This window comes from Physella acuta, unplaced genomic scaffold (assembly GCF_028476545.2).
Source record: "Physella acuta isolate Inbredline_101_S28 unplaced genomic scaffold, ASM2847654v3 ptg001063l, whole genome shotgun sequence".
Lineage (NCBI taxonomy): Eukaryota > Metazoa > Mollusca > Gastropoda > Physidae > Physella > Physella acuta.
Window position 1 is genome coordinate 550,454 of NW_026732580.1, and position 24,899 is coordinate 575,352.

General features: G+C 33.5%; 1 protein-coding gene across 2 annotated transcripts; it reads right to left on the minus strand.

Annotated features, from left to right (window-relative positions):
- Positions 1–1,503: 1,503 nt before the first annotated feature.
- Positions 1,504–23,104, minus strand: LOC131955317 (transducin-like enhancer protein 4). 2 transcript variants are annotated; one of them, XM_059319408.1, is made up of 22 exons: positions 22,622–23,104; positions 15,673–15,767; positions 15,506–15,569; positions 14,912–14,956; positions 12,393–12,455; positions 12,088–12,162; positions 9,556–9,730; positions 9,178–9,194; positions 8,539–8,643; positions 8,353–8,394; positions 7,972–8,124; positions 7,350–7,440; positions 7,125–7,258; positions 6,967–7,031; positions 6,670–6,850; positions 6,502–6,573; positions 6,291–6,392; positions 6,023–6,168; positions 5,804–5,915; positions 5,639–5,721; positions 5,331–5,511; positions 1,504–5,167 (listed from the first exon to the last, which is right to left on the minus strand). In XM_059319408.1, exons 1-22 carry the CDS (start codon positions 22,640–22,642, stop codon positions 5,060–5,062), a joined length of 2,130 nt encoding a protein of 709 aa, XP_059175391.1. In that variant the 5' UTR covers positions 22,643–23,104; the 3' UTR covers positions 1,504–5,059. The 2 variants fall into 2 exon arrangements, with proteins under 2 accessions (XP_059175391.1, XP_059175390.1); XM_059319407.1 differs by having other exon boundaries at positions 9,556–9,736.
- Positions 23,105–24,899: the final 1,795 nt, after the last annotated feature.

Consider the following 24,899-nt stretch of genomic DNA (forward strand, 5'->3'; position numbering starts at 1 on the left):
GACGAGAAAAATCTGGTCATACTTTAAACCAGACTGCTATCCGATTTTTGTATAATTTTTATTTCGTTTCCTCAAGTTTTGGTTACCAAAATTATTCATTAGAATAAAGTAAAAACGCCAACACTGAATTAGAATTTTAGAGTTTAATAACTCCGTACAAACTTGCCAATGCAACGATAACCATGTGCACCATTATCCCCCTAAAGTAAAAAATTCTAACCCTTTTATCTTCAGCCGTAATGATTGATTGATCTGACAATCTACGTTATGGGATTTTTATTTCTTTCACCAAAGAGGTTTACTAATTATGCTTACGTTTAAACACATTGCATTAGCAGTTTGGATTTCCTGATTTCAAGCAAACGGCCAACGACCTTGTTTCATTTAAATAAAAAGGTCGTACACTGTTTTTAGAGCGTTATCGTCTGCGTAGTTGGCGTGTTATAACCTTTTGGCATGCGAGTTCACGCGTTTGGCCTACCAGATTTTTTAAACGAGTAAGGCGCGATACGCAGAACCGACATTATCAAGGCGCTCTTAGCATGGTTACAAATTAAGAGAAATAATGGTGAGCAAAAAATCCAATATGCACTTTTTTTTTCCTGAGCTAATTAAAGAGCTCAGAAATTAAGTTTTCTTTATAACAGTCATATTAGGCCTGAAGCACGCCGTTATTAAATTTAAAATAATTATAGCTTTAAAAAAAAAATCATTGCATCGATAAGCTTACAGGGGGAAGGGGTTGCTAGGGCTAGCTTATTACAGGGAGTTAATGTTAGTGCTTCTAAATTATTAATGTCAATTTTAACGTTTCATTATCAATCCAGGCCAGGGACAGCAATTTGTAAACATTCCAAGAAAAAAAAAGAGCGGGGAAGGGGAGAGAATGTGGGTATATCTGGCGTGCAAACAGCCATTTGCCGAGTCAATATTTACACAGTAGAGCGTTCAGATTGCTATCTAGTTCAGATACGAGTGAGAGAAGAATTCTAACTCCAGCAAACAATTTTTAAAGAGTTATCCCTCGCATATCAACCTGTCCACCACGAGAATATTCATTATTTATCACCTGGCGTTCCTACAGAAAATTAAAGCCCATCACGTGACCAGGGAGCACAGCTGTCAACGGTTACTGGTGATCTTATTACATCCCATTTCTCTACCAGGCTTAATTTGGCGGGGTGGGGCTCTACACGCTTAAACCGAGACACCCCTATATATACAAGTAGTGCTAAAATTGCTGGACACTTAGTGAAGCACTTATTCCTCAACTTGTCCTTTTGACACTAATATCAAACATTTCCTAAGATACCTTAAACTGCAGATCTCAGTCTGTCATTGAGCAGTAAGGTACCAAAGATAGCTGACATAAGAACTGCACCTATTGTGTATACTATGTTCAAATTCATTATGCATCTGTTTCTGCTGGTAGCTTCAGGAAAATACACAGGAGAACAAACAAATGTGAAGGGTAGTATTGAAGTTAATGAACAAAATTTAGGATTGATTTGTCAATTTTTTATTATCAATTTTGAAACTACAGTAACAACATACAAACAGACAGGCTAGCACAAGACCAGACAATTAGGAGAAAAGTGACACAACAATACATTAAACACATGCTCCGCCCAGAGTTGACAACAAATTGGTGACAACAAATCATAATGGTATGTATGTAAACATAAGAACCACATTATGTGCAGATGAGCACTTTATGTCCATTTAAGTGTTTTAAAATTCCATTTATAATTAAGATTTTAAAAATGGCAGTGATGACAGCTAAGTCAAAAAGAAAACAAATAAAACCAAACCCACTTTCAATTCAGTTACACACATGCACACTTGAAAACATGGAGCTCACTAATGAAAACAAGTTATTGTTTTACTAGCAAGTTAAAATGTTATATAAACAAGTAACATACCATTGAGAATATAAAATTATGGGCATTGTTCAATTTCTCTAATCATTTATTTAAGGAGTTTCTTTAACCACAAAGAGTTTTTATATTATAGTTTTCAATTTCAACATAAGTTTTGAATATGTAATGTAACATTAGAAAAAGTCAAAGTAAGGATCCAGCAACCAACAGAGTAGCCTGCATGTGCAAGATATTGCCAGCAGTAAATGTTTAGAGCAAGTTCCTGGACTAGATTACATCAAACAGGAAATAATGTTATTACACCAAGGTGTGGCTTAGAAATAGAAAACTTGAATTTAGACTGGAAAGACTTTCAAACCTGACACTTTTAAAGAAATGGACTGATGAAATCTTTAACCACCCATGTCCATTAAGGAAAATAGTTGCTGTTGTGCTTTGAGAAATAAACCTAGTCACATGATCTAAACTGTAGTTATATACAAGAAAACACAACCAAAGGTTTTTTTATAATATCTTCAGCTGCTGGTATTTAGAAGAGAAAAATACAAGCTGTTATCTTAAAACATCTTGATGAGTTGAAAAAGCTCCACTTCAAAATGAAACGATAACAAGAGCTGCATTAGCTTTGGCTAATGCTGGTTTGAGCAAACAAACTAATTGGTTATAAAACTACAGTTATCAGACAAACTGTCCACCTCAGGACGGATAAAGCTGGTTATCACTTGCTTACTTTTAGCTGAATGTACTCATTTCTAACAGAGGGAGCAGGTGGTTTTGCTCTAGTTAAGGGAAACACAGAAACATTATTTTAGGATTGTTGCCTTCAACTGTAGTATGTAGAATGAGTACAAAAATGTATTTGAAATATTGTCAACCAGTGCATTATTTTGACCATGTTTTCAACAAATAACTACATTTCATGAGATGTGCAGCTTCTAATCTATAGACAAGAATTTAAACTTTTAATCTCATGCCCATCATATACTCAACTATTTCTTTATGTCACATGAATCTGCAAGCAAGAATAATAATATGCTATCCTAAAAAGTTTAATTTTTAAAAATAACCAGTAAAACCTTGGGAAAGCCTAGATTTAATGACATGAGGTAGGTAGAAATATATATGCTCTATTGTGAAAAAACAAAGACAATTAGTCAAGCCAGCTTTTCTCTCTAAATTCTTAAGTTCAAATTTCCTGGCCTTAAGTGCTATTGAAATCTTTTCAATGACTCCAAATGTTGTAAGCCCCCCCAAAAAAAACTGTTCCTGTATCTCAGTATAAAGGGCAAACAGACACATCACACAGTGATATCTTATCAGTATTCACATAAGAACACTTCAGCAATGAGCTTACCCTCTCCAAGTATCACTTTTTATTATCATTTTTACTTGAAATCATGGAAGTAAATAGATAATTAAAATAAAATTTTGAGATAAAAAATTACCAGAACTGCCTAAAGCGAGATGAAAGTTAGCATTAGCAGTAAAGAAGAAAATCAACTAAACCAAATACCCCTCCCCCATGGCTACCACTGGCCAACACAAACCTTAAAATAACTAGGATGTGAGTTGCTAACCAAAGAGGATGTGAGTTGCACAGCAGTGTGTGTGTGTGCACGAGTACTCCAAAAATAGAAAGTAATCCTGCTATAAAATGGCTCTTGTTTAATTAGTCTACTTAATGATAGAAGTCAACAAGAGACAAGGAATACATTATAAACTAAGTGAGGTGGCCAAAACACTTAAGTCCAGTTGAACTTAGAACAGGGGTCTCCAAACTACGGCCCGCGGGCCGGATGCGGCCCGCGACGTCCTCTCATCCGGCCCGCGGAGATCTTTTTGTCCACGGAAACAACGTTTGTTGGTGATGGCTGAGGAACTTTGCCCAGAAAAATCAAAGACATGCCTGGAAGAAACTGGCCCCCCAACTCAAATTTGATAGTTAATGCGGCCCTCGGGCTGAAAAGTTTGGAGACCCCTGACTTAGAATGTAGTTGAAGATAAGAATAACTGGACAGACAGTATTCTATCAGAACCAGACACTGTTTTGATAGAGCTTAGCCATATTTAAAGAATTTTTGTACAGCAAATATTTCTGCCATCTAAACATACAATTTTTATTTAGATCAATATAAACATGTCAAGCTTATATAAACAATACACAAAATAAACAATAAACACCCATTTAACGCCAGATGCCATTTACAGCACTAATTTAGGAAGGTATAAAGTAATGGTTGGCATTATAAAATATATTAAAATGGCATAGCTTTATATAAAGTTTGAACTGAAGATATTTTATATGCAAACATTTTTTGTTTTTTTACTTAGCACAAAGAACCAACAAAGTAAGCAAAGCAGCACAAACTAGACAACTCATTCAATGTCCATATACTTTGTAATCCCTCACAACAAAATCTTACCATTGATATGGAACAGCTGTTTTCCGTCATGTCTATTATGTCTATGCAACATCAGGTCTATATACAAGTCATATTTTTTTTTTAAATCCCTGGCAGTAAGAAACACACATTCAGTACAAAAAATACTTAAAAAATAAAATTTACCAAAGAACACATTAACTTCTTAAAAGACTCACTGATCAACAATGAATGAACTCACACATGCAAAAAAATACTATTATGTTTTATTCTCAGAACACATCTGAGGATGAGGCAATCAAAATGTCAGGAATTAACCATAGGAAATTCCTGCTCTCTTGGTTACACAAATCCAAAAGTTTAAGACAGAAAGTCCAGCATTCAAGTAACGTTCCACTACACTGCCTTTCTGTTAATTCCAAACAGTGTAATCCACTCAGAAATAATATTTAGTTGTAACTGTATCCAGCACAACAGGCATTATGAATGCACCACATCGTAACATTACTTCAAGTAAGCAAAGGTATATATAAAATTATATATTCCATACTGTTAGTCCATTAGTTTGGTAAATCCCAGAATCACCGTTCCTCCATAACTACATGGAAAACAACTGAATTCATTCAGAACTGAAATTGTTGTTATGATGGTAGTGAATATCCAATAAATCCATAATTACATCCCAATGAACCCTACACAATTCAGAGAAGGCATCTATATCCAATGAATGAACATTTAGTACTGGTCTTCATTGAAAACAAACCTCCATTGAGAAATATAATACATCCAGGAAATCTTTTAAAAGATAACCTCATACACTGTTGCTTTCTTGTCACCTGAACCGGTTACAATGTATTTGTCATCAGCAGAAATATCACAACTCAGCACTGATGATGGTTCCTTTGACTGAAAAATAATGGTATATTTATATTAGATTAAATTTTAGCAATGCAAAATATACAATATTGTTTAAGTAAATGTAAGTAAAAAAACACTTGTCAATGTAAATAGATGAAGAATGTCTGAAGTTATTTTTAAAATTAGGGTGCAAATTAATAAAAAAAATTACCTGAAATATACTTGCACCATAAGGTGTACGCCATGCATTTAACAAATTGTCTTTTCCTGTGCTTATAAACCATTCACCACAATAAGCAAATTTAAGAGACAGAACACAGCTTTCATGGAGATGTAGTTGATATTTGTCCGGCTTAGAATGATGCAGCACTTCAACATTGCTGCTTTCCATACTTTGTAATAGTGAAATAAAAATAGCGAATTAGTGCTTGAACTCTTAATGGTACCCACCAAGTAACATCTCAATTTAAATAGAAAGTACAATATATGAACAACAGTAACATTGACCAAACAACTTACCCCACGGCTAACCATTCTCCCTTTGGACAGTATCCTAATGAAAATATCTGAGAGGAGAAATCATGCTGCTGAAGCTGTCTACCCTGAAACAAAAATATACCAGTTTAAATGTTATCACTCACAAAATATTTTCAACATTGTATTATGATCATTAATATGACTTACTTCTCTAAGGTCCCATGAGCGAACAGTATTATCCAAGCCTCCTGTCCAAAGTTTTGTTCCATCTGGCGATATATCAATGCAGCTGGCACCATCTGTATGGCCTTGGAATTGTCTACAAAACAAAATCAGTACATAATTCACATAGAACTTATTGTTTTACAATGAGCAATTTTTTAAATTTTATGAAAGAATGAAGTACATAAAACCTTTTGTTCTTACCTGACTAGAGTCTGATTGTGGAGGTCCCAAACTGCAATATGACCATCACTGCAGCAGCTGAAACATACTTTGGCATCAGGACTGATAGCAAGAGCGTAACAAGCAGGGGCACTTGAAGTTAGCTCAGCTTTTATTCTTGGAGTCGGCTATAATAAAAAAAGTTATTTTCAATCATTTAAAAACAGAGTGGTAGTTTAAATTTAAAGGTCTCAAAGATCCTTGAATATAGTAGCTATAAGGTGTTTAAAATTTCAATTGTTATACTCACAGATGCTAAGTCCCATATTGACAATGTGCTTGCTTCACCTCCTACAATAAGTGTCCTCCCATCTTGTAACAATTTTATTGATCGAATGTAGTTATCCCTTTGCTAGAAAAATTTTAAAGATCTATTAATGTTTGTACAAAATAATTTTCACTGCTAAGAAACAAATTACTTTATTTACTAATTGCATTTTATAAAATAAGTGGTAATTTACCAGACAATCCAACTGAGAAATGGGTGGACTTTTGTTGCCAGGCTGACTGATATCCCAAACTTTAACACAACCCTAGACAGATGCAAGGTCATGATTATAATCTATGTAGCTTGGTCATTTATTAATGAAACAAAAAATATTTAAAGAATTTTAAAAAGTAATATTTACTTTTCCGCCTGTATATACATGCCGTGTGGGATTACTAACAGTAACAGCACACACAACTTCTCCATGGTTTAGCGTATTAATCTGCCTTGCATGTCTGGGAATACCTGGTCCAATAAGAGCATCAGGAGGGAATGGTACAGGTTGCATTTGGCCATCACCACTTATATGGAATGAATATGCTCTGTAACAAATAAAAAATCACAGTTAGTGACCAACATTTAACCTGTATAGATGCTAATATATTAAATAATAAAAGTATAGTATCTAGTAAGTCTGCATAAAAGTAATGCAACTTACGGTTTTCCCCCAGAAACACTGCTTAGTGTTGGTCTCATTGCACTATGTGCTCCTTCAAACCCCACCTGAAATCAAAGAAAGAATTCAAATCAAATCATTGATAATCTACTATTAAACAATAAGTATGGGTCTAAGTGAATGTAATTAAAGAAAATTACCATTGGAGCTCTTGGAAAACTGTTGAGTCCACTGGCTGCAAGACCATTGGTAAGTGGGCCGGCTGAGGTATAAGGAATGGGACTCAGTTCTGATGAGTTCATGTTGGCACCACTGCGTGCTATGAATGGATAACCTATGGCACACACAAAAATTATTAAGATTTTGCATGTTTTGAATATTGTGCACATCAGTTATTAAAATAAAAATGTTTAAGATGTACTAACCATGTTTAACACCAGCTGATGGCCCTGGAGTTGTGCTGCCTGAGCTAGTGGGTGTGGCTGGCTTAGAAACTGGTGTTCCTGCCTTTTCATTCTATTCAAATGAATAAAGGTGTTTTTAAAAAATAACTCTAAAATGTTGAGAAAATGGCAACTTTTTTTTTCTTAATCAAATCTACAAGGAAAAAAAAAACATGCTTTTCAGAACAAGGTTGAACTTTTAATCATGAACAATACTTAGGCAATCAGCCAAAGACAATTGTTTTGATTAGCCACTATTAATTAACTATGTTTATAGTAATTTAATAGCTCCTTTCATGCAATAACAACCTCTTAATTACTTAAGCTTTATTTTGGCAAAAAAAAAAAAAAAAAAAAATAACAAAAAAACAATTTGTACCTGATCAGAAAATAGACTGACAAATATTATTATCATAAAATATTTAAGCATACAATAACTAATTTGCGTAACACTTTTTACAGTGATTTAACTCACTTTATAAAAAAAACCCCTCGTCTAATTAAATTTTATGTAGCCTACAAGATGAGTTCTACATGACAAAGAAAACATATGTTGAAAGATAAAAACTTGTTATTTTATGAGAGGTTTTATTAAAAAACTAACCTCTTTGGGTTTGGATGATGTGGAGCTAGCATGTGATGAAGCATCACTCCTAGGACTCATTCTATCCCTATCCCTCTCTTCTTTTTTAATCCCATCTTTAAGTGCATGCTTCTCTCTTGGTGACATATCACCATTGGCTGGTGATGTATTATCCTATTACAGACAACAATCATCAGAATTATATGTGTAGCTTTTATATATCTTCATACATATCTTTGACCAATGAATATTTGAGTTCTGTTATGTATCTGGGATTTTACACAACACCAAATTAAACATTAAAAAATGTGATTAGCAATAAAGCAATATTTGTACTTACTCTTTACGAATTTTAACAAGGATAAAAAAAAATAAAGTTCCAAAGAAGAAATGTGAACTTACATCAACCACTAGGTCTTGATCACTCTTTTCTCCATCACTATCCTGTGAACACACCAAAGAACAGGAAGGTAAAATTAGTACTATTAGCTTCACTGTCACTTTTTTTGTTTTCCCCTTAATTATTGGTATAATTTATCGTCACAAGACCACACACACACACACTCCTAGTAAACTGCTGATACTTACTGCTGCCTTCTCTTCAGCTCTTCTCTTTTTTGATTGTTCACTTACTTCTGGTGTTCTACTTCTATGACGAAATTTATCTCTTTCTAATGGAGAAGCTGAGCGTCTCTAAAGCAAGCAAAAACAATGTGATGGAAAAAAATTCAAACCCTTTTTAAAATATTTAGTGGAATTTTATTTTAAAACAAAATGAAAATGCAGATGTTGAAAGTAAATGTGTACATAAAAATCACCTTGTTTTTAACAAGTCAAGAAAGTCTATTACTCTTGAGACAACAGTAGATAAAATAATCAAAAGAAAAGAAAATCAGTTTAATTAAAGACATTTGGATTTTATTTTCTATGATTTAGTTTTTATAGCACAAGACAATGACATTTCCAAACAGTCGACCTTATAATACATTTTTATTCCTAAGCACAAAGAAGGTAAGTGAGTGAATAAACATAACCATACTAGTATTTAACATATTTATAAGAATGGGTGATCACTACACAATGAACATGTAGTCGATTCTCTGAATAGACTAGCCAACCCAACTGATAGTGATGGTTAGAAATTTTTTTTTTAATAAATAACTTTATCAACAGTACAGAAAGACTAGATGGCAGCGATATTCTACATTTTTAAAATGTTGTACTTACATGCTTATCATCATTTCCTGAAAATAAAAATATTCAGGAAATATAATATACTGTTATTATTATAGAAAATGCAATTGCTATTTTAATTCTAAATATTTAAAAATACATAGACCTACTTCTGAAATCAGAACTATTAACATTTAGTCAAAATATTTGTTAGTAGATTAATTTTTTTTTTCTTCAAGTTTTAATGTGATGAGGCTTCTGCTAAAGTTATTTTAAACCTGATACAATTTTTAAAATTACAAACACTAAACTGCTTGCTATTGACATAAATTGCAGCAAAAAAGTGAAATTATATTTATAAAAAAGTATATATAAAAAAATTATGATACAAAATTATAATACAGAACATTCAATGAGAGTAATTAGCCTAACCTTTATCCTCTCCTTTTAATGCACCTAGAGCATGGGGCATAGGAAAAGCCCCTTGTGGAAAGCCCAGAAAACTTGAACCACTAGATACAGGTGGAATAGGGGGTTGTAGTCCAGCAGGATGGGGAGTTAGAGGAATAGGTGGGGCATGAGCATGAGGCAAATGTTGAGCCTGCATCTGTTGCTGAAAAATGAGACAATATCAGTAACTGAACCATATAGTGGGTTAGTAGCTATTATAATAATCAATGACACATTATTGCTCGGGAGATGTAACTTCTGGCTTTTCTGATCCTGTCTAATGGACACTTGCCTTGAGGTGGCACGCACATAGGGGTAAAATAATTTCTTATTCTTACTTCCCTCTGTTATCAATTTGTATATATAATTACATGTTACCATAAATTTATATTTTCTTCAGTTCTTTTGAGTTACAGTTACGGTCATACTTGTCATAGGGGTCTTCTTAGTCATCAACTGGCTAATTATGAATATATCAATTTACCATTAAATTAGTTTAATTAGGACTACTCACTAGCCTTAAAGAGAAAAGATACAACCAACTAGGTATTGAATTATACAAAGCAACTCTAGAATACTCAAGTAGGCCTAGTCAATAGTAGAGTAATGTTTTGGTAGCAACCAGAGCATTCATACACCTTAAAATACTTTTCCAATGTACAAATAAACATAGCTCTTGAAATAATAAAACTTGCTTTTAAATTGCTAAGACTCATGAAAAACAAGATGAAAGACAAGTGTAATTCTACCACAAAATTAATGGGGAAATCTTTTCAATTTCAGTGGATTGTGACTTCAGGCTTTTAGATTCTGTGAGTAGGCCTACTTATAAAATCATTTTTTATTTATTTTTAAAATAAGGCTTGATTTATATACAGAAGAAAACTCTTTAAAAAACTTCTTTTTAAATATTACATTTTTTAATATTCATTTTTTGCCACAACATCTTTTACTGAAGAGACATTTTAATCATGCTAATAGCTTTGAACAATGCTCAGATGGGAGACAAAAACTCAATCCCACCCCCATCATTCCCTGAGTAATGAAATAAACTAGTCAGGGATTATGCCCTGTCTTTCTCCTCTGCTACACAAGGTGGTGGGGGTAGAATTGGCGAGTCAGTCAGGGGCTAAGGACACTGGGATCAGAAAACAGACCAGGCATAAAGAAGATGAAAATAGCTTGCAGAGGGGGGAGAAATGGGGAGGGGGAGGAAGAGGATATAGAAGATAAATAGATAAGGGGAAAATATCTTTTTAAAAAACCCAGATAACTCAAAAGCTAGTTTACTTAGATCAGTCCAAGTGATAAAGAATGTAGGAATAAAGCTTATCATTGCAATTATGACAAGTTATTTAAAATATACTATTTCTTTAAAAATATTTTTTGAGATTTTTTAAGTTATACCAGGAAATAAACAATGAATAAGAAGAAAAAAAAGGTAGTGAAATAGCTTTTTGAAATTGATAAAAGTAAAAGCAATTTTCAGTTACTAATAATAAATTTTAAACTAACATATGTAAATAAAAATACCTTTTCAAGTTATTTATTTTAAAATAACACTGCAGTTCTTATTTCTATTAACATAAAAAACCTTTTAGATTGTTTTTAAGATAAGAGTACACCTTCTATAGCTTGCTAGAGGCATTGTGAGCATATAACATTAAGTCACCCCTTCACATGACCTTTAGCTATACTTTGTTTTGATGAAAATGGAAATTCATGACACTAGCATGTGTTTATGACTTTTCCAGTAAAGAAAGATGTGGCTTGTTATCTGAAACAGCATAACTGTAACTTATTATGAATTGTGGTAAGTAACCAAGCAGCTCAAGTTTCAAATGTGTAAAAATTTCTCCTGGTCTGCCATCATTAACCCTCCCCACTACCTGTAAAAAAAATTATGGGGAAACAGCTCTATCCAAGCTTCACCAAGCACCTTTTTTTCCTCTACCCAATCTCAATAGTTTTGTATTCACTTCTTTGCATCAAGCCTCTCCAATTTCTCCCCCTTTGCCCTACCCACCACACAACCCCACCTCCTGTTCTATTTCATAGTGTTCATTATTCTTTTCATCTTGCTACTCTGCCTGCTGTTTCTTTTGAGATAAAGCTAGGAGCATGTGTCTGGGGGTCTAAGGGAGCCTGTCTAAAATGTTACAGCTGTGCTGAGGCATAAGGCAAGAACCAGTGAGAGTGTGCTGTATAAATTTTCCTGCACCTACAGCAGGTGTGTTGTGTGTAGGGTGTGGTGTGCTTGTAGGGTTAACAAGGATTAAAAGACAATACAGGGAAAAGAATGTTTTACGCCTACATAAAACAACCCAGACCTCGTCATTTATTTAGCCCAAGGCAAATACAAAAATATGATAATTGGTTTTATTTTGATAGTAGTAAAATATAAAAATATCCTGCACTATCAAAGATATATTTGTATACATTCCAGAGCAAAGGCCATTAGTAAATATAATTTTAAATAAAGGTGTAAGCCTAAGATCAAGAATATAAACATACCCCTATTATTGCATTTAACTCCTGCATGGTAACTTGTTTGGCTCTCTCAACAGCTGCAGCAACTTGTTGTTGATGCTAGAATAAAGGTATCATGTCATTTTATCTAATTTAACATCTTAAGACATAGAAATAGCAATTATGTAAGTGTTAATCTTTTATGTTTCTTAATTTTTAAAAAATTCAGGGTGTGGCCAAACATTAAGCTAATGTAGATGATCATGTTAATAATATATTTAAGAAATAACATATCCAATATTCAAAACTAGCTATCAAGATTGATTTGATATGAATTTATAGGAACTTACCTCTTGTGATAAAAAAGGAATAACTTGAGCACAAATCGCATTTAAACGTTTGGCAATTTCAGTCTGGGAAAAAAAAAAGTTTATTTTCTCTTTATTAAAAAAGTATGTACTGTACTTATTGAAGGTAAATTTTAAAAAGAAAAAAAAAGAATTTACAAGATAAAAATAAAGACCTATTGATTGACCATTTAGTCAGAGTTATTGCAAAGTTACATTAATTTAGTACCATAAAAAACATAGGAGATAATATGATAAGAATTTGACCCTAGGCATGAAGAGTATTTTTAGTCATAACAATGACATACAAATCACAAAGGCAAATAAGCTACGTAAAGACAATGAGATTTTATCTTGTTTGAAAGGCAGAGCACATATTTAAATTTAACACAAATAAAATAACATTTCCTTAAGCAACCACCACTAAGCTCTGAAGTTATGGAATACTTCTTTAAAAAAAAAAGAACCCCCTCTACCGCTCAAAACCTTTAATTTTAAAAATAATTTATCAATTTAGAGAAATAACGTTTCATGTGAGTTACTGGTAATATAGGGGGGATAGTGTGATTGTGAGCTGAGTTTACCAAGGTAAAAAAATGCAGGAATAAAATAGCTGAGTGAATAATTGTTAAGGGGATTTTGGTAGCAGCTAGCAAACAGGGCAGTATTGTATAATGTGTCAAAAAGGTGTGTAAATCAATTCATCTAGCCATTCTAGATGACACAAATAAGATGGAAGATAATAAAAGACAGTGTTATAGGACCTCTCTATACTATCACTCCACCCTAAATTTATTATATAAATATATGCACTATTCCTATAGATGCATAATAAAATGGAATAACACTTTATCAGAGAAAAGCAGCAACAACACCACCTTTATAAACTATAAAGTACTTAGGGTGGGGGGGTGGGGGGGGGGGAAAGAAGAGAGAAATAGGAATACATGGTTTATTATCCACACAAAAAACAGATCCCCTCATCTATTGTGAAAGTCCACAAAAATTAAAGTCCTCTCAAAACTTGTTTCTAAAATATAAATTCAACAACAAGTATTGTAATTCAAACAGATTTACAGATCTAAATTAATTTTGCTTTGAAAAAATGTTTTTGCATATTAAAATGTATTAAGAAAATTAATAAAATATTTTTTACGATTAAAGTATAGGTTAATTTCAATAATTTTTCCATGTCAGCTAAAAAGGTATGCATTGTTGTTTTTTTTTAAATTGTAGTTTTTAAAGTATAATTTTCTGCATTAGAAAAATGTACAGGGTCACTAAGTGTAATTGGCCCATTGCTCTGTTTCTTTAATCCCGCACTTACTGCTGAGGTATGCTGGGTTTTTATAAAAAGGAACACTGCAATTTTAATTTTAAAATTTTCAATTTTCAATTAGTATACAAATTTAATGTTATACTTTGTAGGCAAAAAGAATTTTGATGTTCAAATCAACTCAAGATCACCCACATCTAACCCCCCCCCCCCCCCCCCCCATTCAGGTCAGGACTTCATATACGGATCACCTATTCCTGTTCATCATTGAATTTCTTAAAATTTGTACAGACTGAATTCTTTAGCTGGTATTTTAATCTGCTGATCTACTTGTAAGTAGGTTAGCAGCAATGAGGAAGTAATGTAGAATCTATGTGATTTTTAAAAAAAGTTGTGTACTTCTGTGGGTACCTTTTAGCTAAAGATAATGTCTCCCATAGAAAACAGGTGTTTCAAAATTTACAATACTGAAGCCATGTTTTTTCCGATTGTTTAAAACAAAATTATTTTACCCCAAATGATTAATAGCGCAATATAAGCTAAGTGCAGTAAAAGGGGTTAAAGAGATAAGTATTAAACAGCAATTTATGTGTCACCTCAAAAGAGATCAATAGCTACAAGCTTAAAATAAACAATGTGAGTACACCAGGGGGCTTCTGGCAGGTCAATAAGTTACACTTGCCAGAAATTGATTCTATGCTAGTGCAGATGTTTATTGCAAGTTTAAACATACATTCCTTAATAAATACTAGGAGTGACATGCTGAAATAAAGGTAGTAACGCCACAGGTAATTCTGTGTTATTCTCAATCTAAGTATATATTCTGGTCTTTGCGGAAATCATGGCATATTTGATTAAGCTTTTCTCATAAAAAAGAAAGACATTTACATACAACATATTTCTATCTCATAACAAAGAAAATAATGTGTAATAGCGACAGTGATTCATATAAAGATTACACGAGCATACAATTATAATTTTTGTCAAAATCTATGATAATTTGTAGATTGTCTTAACTATGTGAATTAATTGTGTGTATCATGTAAGGAACAACCAATGTAATTGAAAACTAAAACAATATTTTGAAGTATTATGCAACTCTGACTTATTCTGTCTTTATGACAAAGATCTGCCACATTTATCTAAAAATTGTAACTATACATGACAATATACTGACACACTACCAGGCTAATATAAAATATATTGAATGTTGCATACTTTTGAGCAAATAAATAAATAAAATTACCTGTTTGTGCATTTCCACATTCAGTCCATATGACATTTCATAATACTATAAGATAAAAGAAAAAATTGAATAATATTTTAATATAAATAAAAAAATTATAAATGTTGCTGGATTTAACTTTATTTTAAAAAAATCTTTGTTAAGTAGTGCAATTAGATCAAGTACCAGCATATCTTGATAACCTTTTATAATACACTAGTTATTTCAACATAGCCATTTATTGCTTTAGTGAGACTGGTCTTTAGACCTCCCTGTGTGTATGCACTACCTCCACCCAGCAACACTATCACTGTTCTATAACTCATGAAACAACTAATGAGGCTGGCGCATTCCTCTCAGGCAGCCCGCCATTAATCAAATCTAGGAAGAAGAAGCCCTCACTCAAATTCCCAACCCTTGACATTGATTTTGTGATTTCATCTCATCTTCCTTCTCATGCTGTTTGAGATATAACTATCTCAATGTAAAGTCAAGGCATTACTATGAAAAGTTGATATTTTATTATTTTAAGGGGTACTATCTGTATTGAAATGTGAACTACTTCAATTTCTTACTCTACCAGATCAGTATTTAATAATAAACAAAGTTCCTTACCATAACATAGTGTCTTTGCATTTCTGTTTTTTCTTGGGCTAACTTTTCACACTCCATTTTCAGCCTAAACAAAAAATATGCTTTTTTTAGTAATACTGATAACATATTAACCTTACTGTAACATATTTGTAAGTAACTTTGAAATACAGGTTCAAATGTCTACTTACGTGTGATACTGTGCTTGCAGGAAACTAAATTCTTCTTTAATACGATCACATGATTCAGCCACTGTAAACTTAAATGGCTGGCCCGGTTGAGGTCCCTGCAAATAGGAAATGTCATGTCTAACTTAAGTAAGTGTGAAATGTAATTACATTAGTCTGAAACAAAAAGTGATTCAAGCTTAAACCAACAGTGCACAATATAGAGTAGGCCTAATCATAAAGAATAAACCCAAAACAATAAAGCATGGGTAAAAAATTATTAACAAGACAATAATGGATTATGTTCAGTTTGAGAGGCTTTCTACCTGCTGCACAATTAGTTTATAAACACATAACCTTACATAAGACATCTGAGAGCATACAAAATATATAATAAATATATTCCCTTATATATTGGTGATATTTCCCATAACTAAACCTATTAGGTTAACTTACCAATAGAATTTTACACAACAAACAATTAAAATGCAAGGGTATTTAAAAAAAAAAAAAAACAGATATGGAGATACTAGATCTAAATTTAACCATAAAATTAAGCAATATGAACAAACAGATAAAGCTGAACTAAACTGATATTGACTTTCAGTCCCATACCCGAAACTAATATAGGACATATACATTTGAATTTGAGACATTTTGCTACTTAAAAGCCTGTATATTAATTAAACTTTCACAAAACCTTTAGCCTTTTGTCAACACTAAATAGCATATTTCTTATTCTTAGTAATTCAGAAGGCAACTTAAGAGATTTTGAGTCAAAAAAAAAGGAGCCCAACTGTCTTTACTTTATACAAATAAAATCTATAAAATAGGCGGCCAGGTTTGTGTCAGTCCTTCCATCAGTCATCGCTATAGAATAGATTCTATGCTGTGCTTTTAACTTGCATCGCAGTATCTTATTATAATTATTGGAGTAGGGTATATTTATGTAAGGACTTTTTTTATCATCTGCAAAGTTTTTACACTATTGCATACACCAACAAACGACAGTGAAAATTATTAAATACAGATCAATGTAAATAATATTTTTGATTGTATGCCTAAAAAATTGATACATTTTAATAATTATTATAACAGAGACACGTGGATTCAGGTAGAAACTAGAAACTTACTATATAATCAAGAAGCATTACATTATACTGCTACTTATATGATTGCCCACTCGACCTCAAAAGCTCAGCACTAAGCATTATTATATATGTACATTAACTGGGTGAGTCTTTTAAATGTACAAACTATGGAACAGAACAAAACTGACCAGAAACACAAAAGTAAACACAAAGAAAATGCAAACACAAACAGCATTATTATATATGCACATTAACTGGATGTAAGCTTTGACGGCCAGCCATTATAGGGAACAGACACTATACCCCGTATGTGTGTATATACATATATAAACAATGTGTACACAAGCTGCTCCACCACTGTAAATGAAACAACTGTTGAACAAAACTAACCACAAACAAAAAATAGTAAACCGGTAGTGATCTCCCCTAAACTTTGTCGAAAACTCTTATATAAAACAACATGGGATGGCAACTCGGGATATAGACATGATTTTTAATCCATTTTAAATACTTAAACTTTTAAAAATAGAATTGAATTTCGTAGAAAGAAATATTGCTCACCAAGTGAACGCCAAATAAAATGTGCATAACAGTGCGAAATATTATTAGTACTTTATAAATTCACATGCGTTTTTTTTTTGGGAAAATCGGAATTACCGTAAATTACTACCTCCGGTCAACAGAAATTACTCAAAATTTGTCAGAAGGTAGAGAATTAAATCTTTTACTTACACGTGAAATTTCATTTAACTATATGAAATAGTATTCAAGTTATAGGCTGTTGAAAATTTCAAAGTAGAAAAAATTCCACTTCTGGTTATCGGAAATCGCTTTAAAAAAATCAATACGGATCTACGATTTTGATATGAAATTTCATCAACATAGCTTTTTAAATCACCTCTCCTGGCATAATTATTAAACATTTACTTGAATTTGAACTGTTTAATGTTTTAGCAATGTGCGTGTATTTAATATTTTCTTCACATTATGCAATAGAGTAGAAACTCTTCCAACTAGTAAAAAAAATAATTTAATAAGTCGTTACTTAAATAAACCCTACTCTATCAATCATAATAAGACAATTCGATATAAGTAAAATCACAACATGTGATAGTGTTTACTTTTATGGCCCCAAAATCTATAGTGATGACGGAATGACACACTAGCTGGCCGCTTATATTATAGATATATATTACACTACACTGAGAGCAATTGGGGACGGAGTGGTCTAGCGGTAGAGAGCTGGACTGCTAACCCGTAAGTATCGAGTTCAAATCCGGGTTCAAGTCAGTCGACTGTCCCTGAGTCCACCCAACTCTGATGGGTACCTAACTCACGTTAGGGAAAGTAAAGACGGCTGGGCATAGTGCTGACCACACTATCTCTTCATATGCCGAGGTCACAGAAACAAGTGAACTCTACTTCACTTGCCCCATAGACCGTCAGGTTTGAAAGGGAAACTTTACTTTTTAATCTGAGCAATCAAACTCTGTAAAAGATTTCCCAAGCTAAGTTAAAAAAAATTCATAAATAACATTTTAATAACAAGCTTTCATGTAATAATGGACTAAAATGTAGAAAATTAAACACTACTATTTAAATAACTTAAAAGAAAAGCGTGGGTCACTTTAGTATCTATTGGATACCATTACTAATATTTAGGAAGAGACCCACGCTTTTCTTTATAGTTAATTAAATAGTGTAAAATTTATTGTCTACTTATTTAGTGCATTATTACATAAAAGCTTGTTATTGAAACGTTTTTATGAATTCTTTTTCAGTACTTTAAAAATTTACAATAGACTTGCATGACTAAAAGCCATTGTGCACCTAATGAATGTGATGAAGCTGTATAATAGTGTGGAATAGTTTGATGAGACAACCTACTAATTTGGACAAAATTTTAATCAATTCATAAAAAATTAATTAGGCAACCAATTAAGTCAAGTTTAATGTCATGTTGCATTGTTTTTATGTCTTAACCCACATACCAACTACGAACAGTATCTGTCAGTTAACTTGACAAAATTCTTTGGAAGAATTATCTACACCCAATATGGAATTCCAACCACCCCCCCCCCCCAAAAGCAAAAACCTCATAACTTAAGGCAGTTCTACTATATGGTTAAGACACCTGAATGGCTACAAAATTAAGAAAAAAAAAAAAAGGCTCAGAGCCAGCACAAAGAAATGTCCAGGGTGCATCCACAAAACAAGACGACCAGAAATAATTTCCAAATTTCCAGCGAACAGCTGTGGTAAAGGATTAGGAAGCATACAGTAGAAAAAGATATCAAAACTAAAAAGTGGAATGGATATGGAATACAATAAGGAACAAAAAGGGACCAAGCACTGGTACCCACAGGGGAAAAGGAATGCTGGCCGACCAAGAACATCCTGGAGGAGGACCACAGAAAGTGAAACTAGGGCTGCAGGACCTCCGTGGGCCCAGCTGAAAAATATAGTTGCAGCTCTTTGCTCCTCAGAGACCTTAAAGGGGTTAGTCAAGAGTCATTTTCAGTGCTCTTAAACAATAAAACCTTAATACAGGTATATTTATGTGGTGAACCATGGCTCATTGGCGGTCTTACACTAAATTAAGAAGTAACTTAAGCTCTTAAGCTGAAACAAACGGGCAGATTTGTCCAGTAATTTAGGCCAGTACTATCATTTAATGGGATGGCATTGTCAAATAGTAGAGAATACTATCATGAAATTTGCAATTTGGATACAGGGCTAGAGCTCACAGATATCCTTGAATCCACCCAGCTCAAATGGCCATGTGACTCAATTTAGCTGGGCATACCTTAATATGCTGAGATCACAAAAAATTCACCTTGGGCTACAAGGTTAGAAAGAGTAACATTTTTAAAAAAAGATACATTATCCTTATGGTATATTTATTCCAATTTGGTCTTTTAGATAATTTTAAAAATCTGTATCTTTACCACCAGCCATTAATTAAGGCATAACTAGATACTCGACAGTCTAATCCTTTGGTAATCAGTAAGTAAAGTAATTTAATACAACAATAATAAATGTGATAACAGTACAAAGTAAGATTTCTAAAGGGGGTTGGTAAAGTGTTTAACAGTTTTTAAGTTCAAGTATAAAAAGACCTTTTCTATAACCTCCATATTCATTCGGTGCTTTGCTGTGTTTACTTTAAAAAGGTTAATAAGTATTTGTGTTTGCATATGGCTGATATGTGATGTGACTTCTGTTCTTGCTTCCTACTGAAGTAGTTTGTAATATTCTGGCTTACATGTTATTAATTATGAATGGAAATAGAATAATGGTTAAGGTAGAAGTAGACACCTACAGTAGAAACAGTTTTACACATTCAGTAGTAACAGTGTATGGAGCTGCCTACTCTTTTTCTATAAACCAGTGTCTAGGATTTCAAAAACAGGTGCTATGTTTCCTACACTGTACTTAGATTCAGTTCCAGCTTGATAGTTTGGACAATAAAAGTTAGTCTCCAGTTCTCCTTAATGGCTACCAATAGTTTATTTAAGTTCACTAGAACTATCAGGCACCTAAAACTTCTTGCGCTTGCATGCATATTTAATTTGCATTGTGCATGACTTTCAATTTTTATCAGTTGTAAAAACTGTGGCTAACATGGTTGCACTTCAGGGCATTTGTTTAAAGGTGTGGGTTCTATTCTCTTCTGCCCGATTGCATAAACAGTGAAATTACAGAAGCACAGAAAAAAATGCTTCATCCTAATTGGCCGGACAGTATTGGGGGGATCTTGTCCAGGATATGAAACTTGTGCTTTGAGATTCTATTGAAGAGGGTGAAATTGCGACATGTCATTTATAATTTGCACGAAAAGGTGAGTAGTTTGGTACCTTCAACCCAAACCTGAAAGGCGGATAAGGAGTTTTTTTTAATATGTGTTTAAAAATTCTAATTTCTAGAAATCAGAAATAGGTTACAAGTGGTGACTTTTCACATTAGTGGCTGGGCTTATATGGACAAGAATCCTAATAGGTTTAGAAGCTAGTCATGTGAACAACAGCCTATTTATAGACATACCTAGTAGAACCCTAGTCTGGCTTTAATAAAGTAGAATTAAGATCTAAATCTACAATCTAAATAACAATGTAGAATTTCAACAACTTATTGGCACTTATTGCTGATTTTTATGTAGATCAAGACATTCTAAATCTAATCTCATAAAGTGAGGGTGCAATAGACAGTTCACATAGCCTTGGTATCCATAGATATAATTCTCTACATGGTGACCAAGCGAGACACCACCAAGACGTAAGCTCAACAGACCATATCACTACCGCCCCCACCAGTATGGTGAGCTGTTTACTATCAGATCGAATTAGTGACGGCTATTAAGGGCAGATAATTTAGTTTTTAAACTATTTGAAACTAAGCGGAGATAATAAGTTCTGCTTGATCTTTTCATTGTCGTCTGTAAACTGTCGTCACGGATGGCTGCTTTTTTCACTGGGGCGGGGGAGAAAGTGAGGGGAGGATAATAGTCCTTCACTAGCTATCGATAGTGATTTAGGATGATTATAGATACCGGTGTCCGATAATGGAATCTTCTTTAAAAAAGGGGTGTTGGGTTGTTAGTAGTATTGTAATCTCGACCAATTTTATGGTTAGGCGTATGGTAGGACCAGGGTTGGGGTTAGGGTTAGAGACAGGGTTAGCATTGACAGTAGCCAGCCATGTGTGTATTTAGTTAACTACCAGTAACCTAACATCCCTTTCTTTAAAAGAAGATTCCATTATCGGTCACCGGTGTAAGCATTCTCCCGTGGTGTTTTAAAGCAAATTATTTTCAGTCGCAGCATTGATAGTGTTGAATTCACAAAATATGAAAAATAGGAAATAAAACAACTAAGTACAAAGCGGGCCAGCTCGTTTACTGAAATTTAGTAAACTGTTTTAAATATCTAGAGCATTAGACCACACTGGCTTGACCTAGATCTAGAATTAAGCTAGATCTACAATACTACATTCTAAATCAATATCTAGATAAGATCTTTTAGACTACATGCAGATCTATTCTGAATTTGAATTAGATTTTCCTTCTTGTCAGACTAAGTCATTAGTGTCAATCTTTGGATAATCATTCATAACAGTATTAATAGAACTAGGATAAATAAATTAAGAATAGGCCTAGATATAGATCTAGAATTAACAAATAGCCTAAACAATAGATCTCGAGGTAATTAGATCTAGAATCTAGATCTATTATATAATAATTATAGTCAGTAGGGGCCTATAGATTATACTGAAATTAGGGCAGGGTTAGGTTAGATTTAGATCTAGAAGTTACTAAGGTCTTAGTAGAATCTAGATCTAGTATAGTCTAGATCTAGATCTAGTATAGTTATTAGTTAAGTATAGTAGAGCTATGGTAGCCTAGGCTACTGGTAGATCATGGGATGAGTCTTCTTTAGCTAGTCTAGTTAGCTAGCTATAGCTAGGGCACATAAAATAGGCCCTGCCCTAATGCTCAGGTTTTTTTTTAAATTTACTTAGACTAGGCCTAACTATAAACTAAAACTAACTATTAATTATTTAATTAACTAATAACTAATCACTTAGCCTACTTATTACTTAATGATAATCAAATGTGCTCTCTAGGCCTACCGGCCTACACATTACCATTACATTCAACATTCTCTAGAATCCTAGATCTAGAGTCTAAATCTAGTCTCTAGATTTTTCTAAATCAAGTCTAGATCTAGATCTAGATCTAGATTTAGATTTCTAGATCTAGAACTAGATCTAGATCTATTAAATTGTATAAAAGAACTGAAGTCGAGACTAAAAATAAAAAAAATAATAGAACGGGCAATTTGGCAATTAATTTATTATTAATGACAGCTAAAAATAAAACTTACCGGATGTCGATTCGGATACATGTTGGCACGTTTGGCGAAGTACAAATCAATTTTCAAGCAGTGGGCGTCAAGGTTAAAATAAAACAATAAAAAGCATTACTGAGTGCTACACACTTCTTTCACCACACAATTTTCCCATCGCTCTTGGTGAAAACTTAAAACACACGCATGAACCAGAGACGTAAAATCCCGCCAAGAAAGGTTAGGGCTAAGGCTACACCAGACAGAATAATGTTGGATGACTCACTCGGTCGACACTATTCCAACAAGAATACTGAAATAAGTATATCCTGCATCAATGAATTATAATAAACACTACTACAACACACTACACAGTATTTATGATCTATTCCAATAAACAAGACAAGTGTTATTTCATGTGTTATATTTTAAGAAGAAAAATTTGATCCGTGAGAACAAGTTGCTCGAACCACACACTTGCGCGGAATACAACACGCCACACAGCGTATTAGCTCGCGGGAACAATGGAAAGGGCAAACAGCTCTGTCATCTAATCTCAATTCTGATTGGCTACAATCCAGTAGAGTCACCAAGAACTTTTCCAACGTGGGCTCATTAAATATGTGCCAACTTTGTCCAATGAAAATTCACGATGCTTAGCATATAAAGCGTGAAATTTCGACCCTTAAAATTGTAACCACACTATGCAGAGGATAGCTCCTCCTACGACATTTCGACAAACAGTGAATCGATTGAAATGAGAAGGTGAAGTGTTGATATAGCTTTTTATCTCTACCGAAGAAAAAAACCAAGAGGAAAAAAAAGTCTCAAGTGGTGGTTAAATCATATTAAAGAAAAAAAAATGTCATAAAGCTATTTGTGTGTGCAAAATGGTTTGTTGTTGATGCAGAAGTGTCAAATTTAACAATGTAATTGACCGCATATCAATTTATACTCTGACGATTAGTTACAGAACTTTCCTCTTACACTCCCCATTGGCCTATCCATATATTTTAAAGATAACATTGCATCACTTTTTTTTGCATGTCAAGGGGTGCGCATTTCGTGTGTTGTATGGGGAAGGGGGGCGGGGGGAGAGGTATGGAAATCTTTAAGCCTCAATAACCAGAGTTAATCTGTCTCTACACACCACCACCCCCTCCTCCCCATTTATCTCTTCTTATTCGTTTTACGATTATAGAACTTGAAATACAAAACGATTTTTAATTAATATCTTTTCATACTTATTAAAAACAATACCTACTTGACCATAAGCTTACTAAATAAATATTGAATAATACACGCAGGCTTAATTAAATTAGTATAGGCCTGCCAAATAATATTTCATCAAATATGCCTACAGATAGGCCAACTTATTTTTCTGTGTTAAAAACTGCAAACACATTTTAGAAAAGTAGGTTTCGTTGGCCAGGTATTGGTCCAGTAACAACCCCTCACCTGTAGGCCCTATCCTTTTTTTTTTCAGACAGAAAGAGACTTATTCAATAACGTGGGCAGGGGCTTATGTCCCTGAATCCTCTTTTTTTTTCTAATTACCTTTTTTTTTTAAAGAAAACACATTTTAAAGGCCTACACGACAGAAGGCCGCCCCTCCTATGTGGTAGGGGGGGGTGCTAAAATTATCCATGCCTCCTATTCAGCCCTGCAAAAGTTAATGTCTAATCGCCCAACATTTCCCACACAGAGGTCTTTTTTAAAGACATAATATTTGTAGCGCGGGGGGGGGGGTGTATATCATTAAATGTAATTAAATAGCACAAAAATAAATATGTATGTTTATAAATTATATACGGTTTATTTACAAAATGACTTAAAAGTAAAAGCAATTATTATTGCGTGTCAATTAAGGTTGTATACTTTAAAGTCAAATATGGTGAGAAATGTTACAGCAACTAAATAATTTGATAAAGCATCGTGTCTTATTCAGTATTTACACAGGGCTTAAATAGAAGGACAAAACCCTTCCAGGCATGGCCTTCCGACAAAAGATAAATATTATACAAAATAATGTTTGCAGTGGAGTCTGTGGGCCAATATTTGTCGAGCTGTCGCAAAGATTGAGTCAACAATGCCGTATCAAAGGCAGATCGGGTTTACTAATAATTCAGGGGGAGGCGGTCAATACTGGGAGCAAACATGGCGATTATCTTGGCCAACAGCACGCGCGATTGTCTAAATAGCCGTTTGCAGTGATTGCAGTAGAATCTCGACCCATTTCTTCAGCGTATGTTGCACGAACATACACTGCTCATCTGTCAGCAGAGTCTGTATACTGTACTGCTTTGTGGAACTAGTA

Coding starts and splice junctions, on each gene's coding strand:
- LOC131955317 (XM_059319407.1), bottom strand. CDS start 22,642: ATGTATCCGAATCGACATCCG. Junction 12,163..12,392: donor TTCCTTTTTTATCACAAGAG/GTAAGTTCCTAT, acceptor CCTTTATTCTAG/CATCAACAACAAGTTGCTGC. Junction 9,737..12,087: donor AGTTAAATGCAATAATAGGG/GTATGTTTATAT, acceptor CTCATTTTTCAG/CAACAGATGCAGGCTCAACA.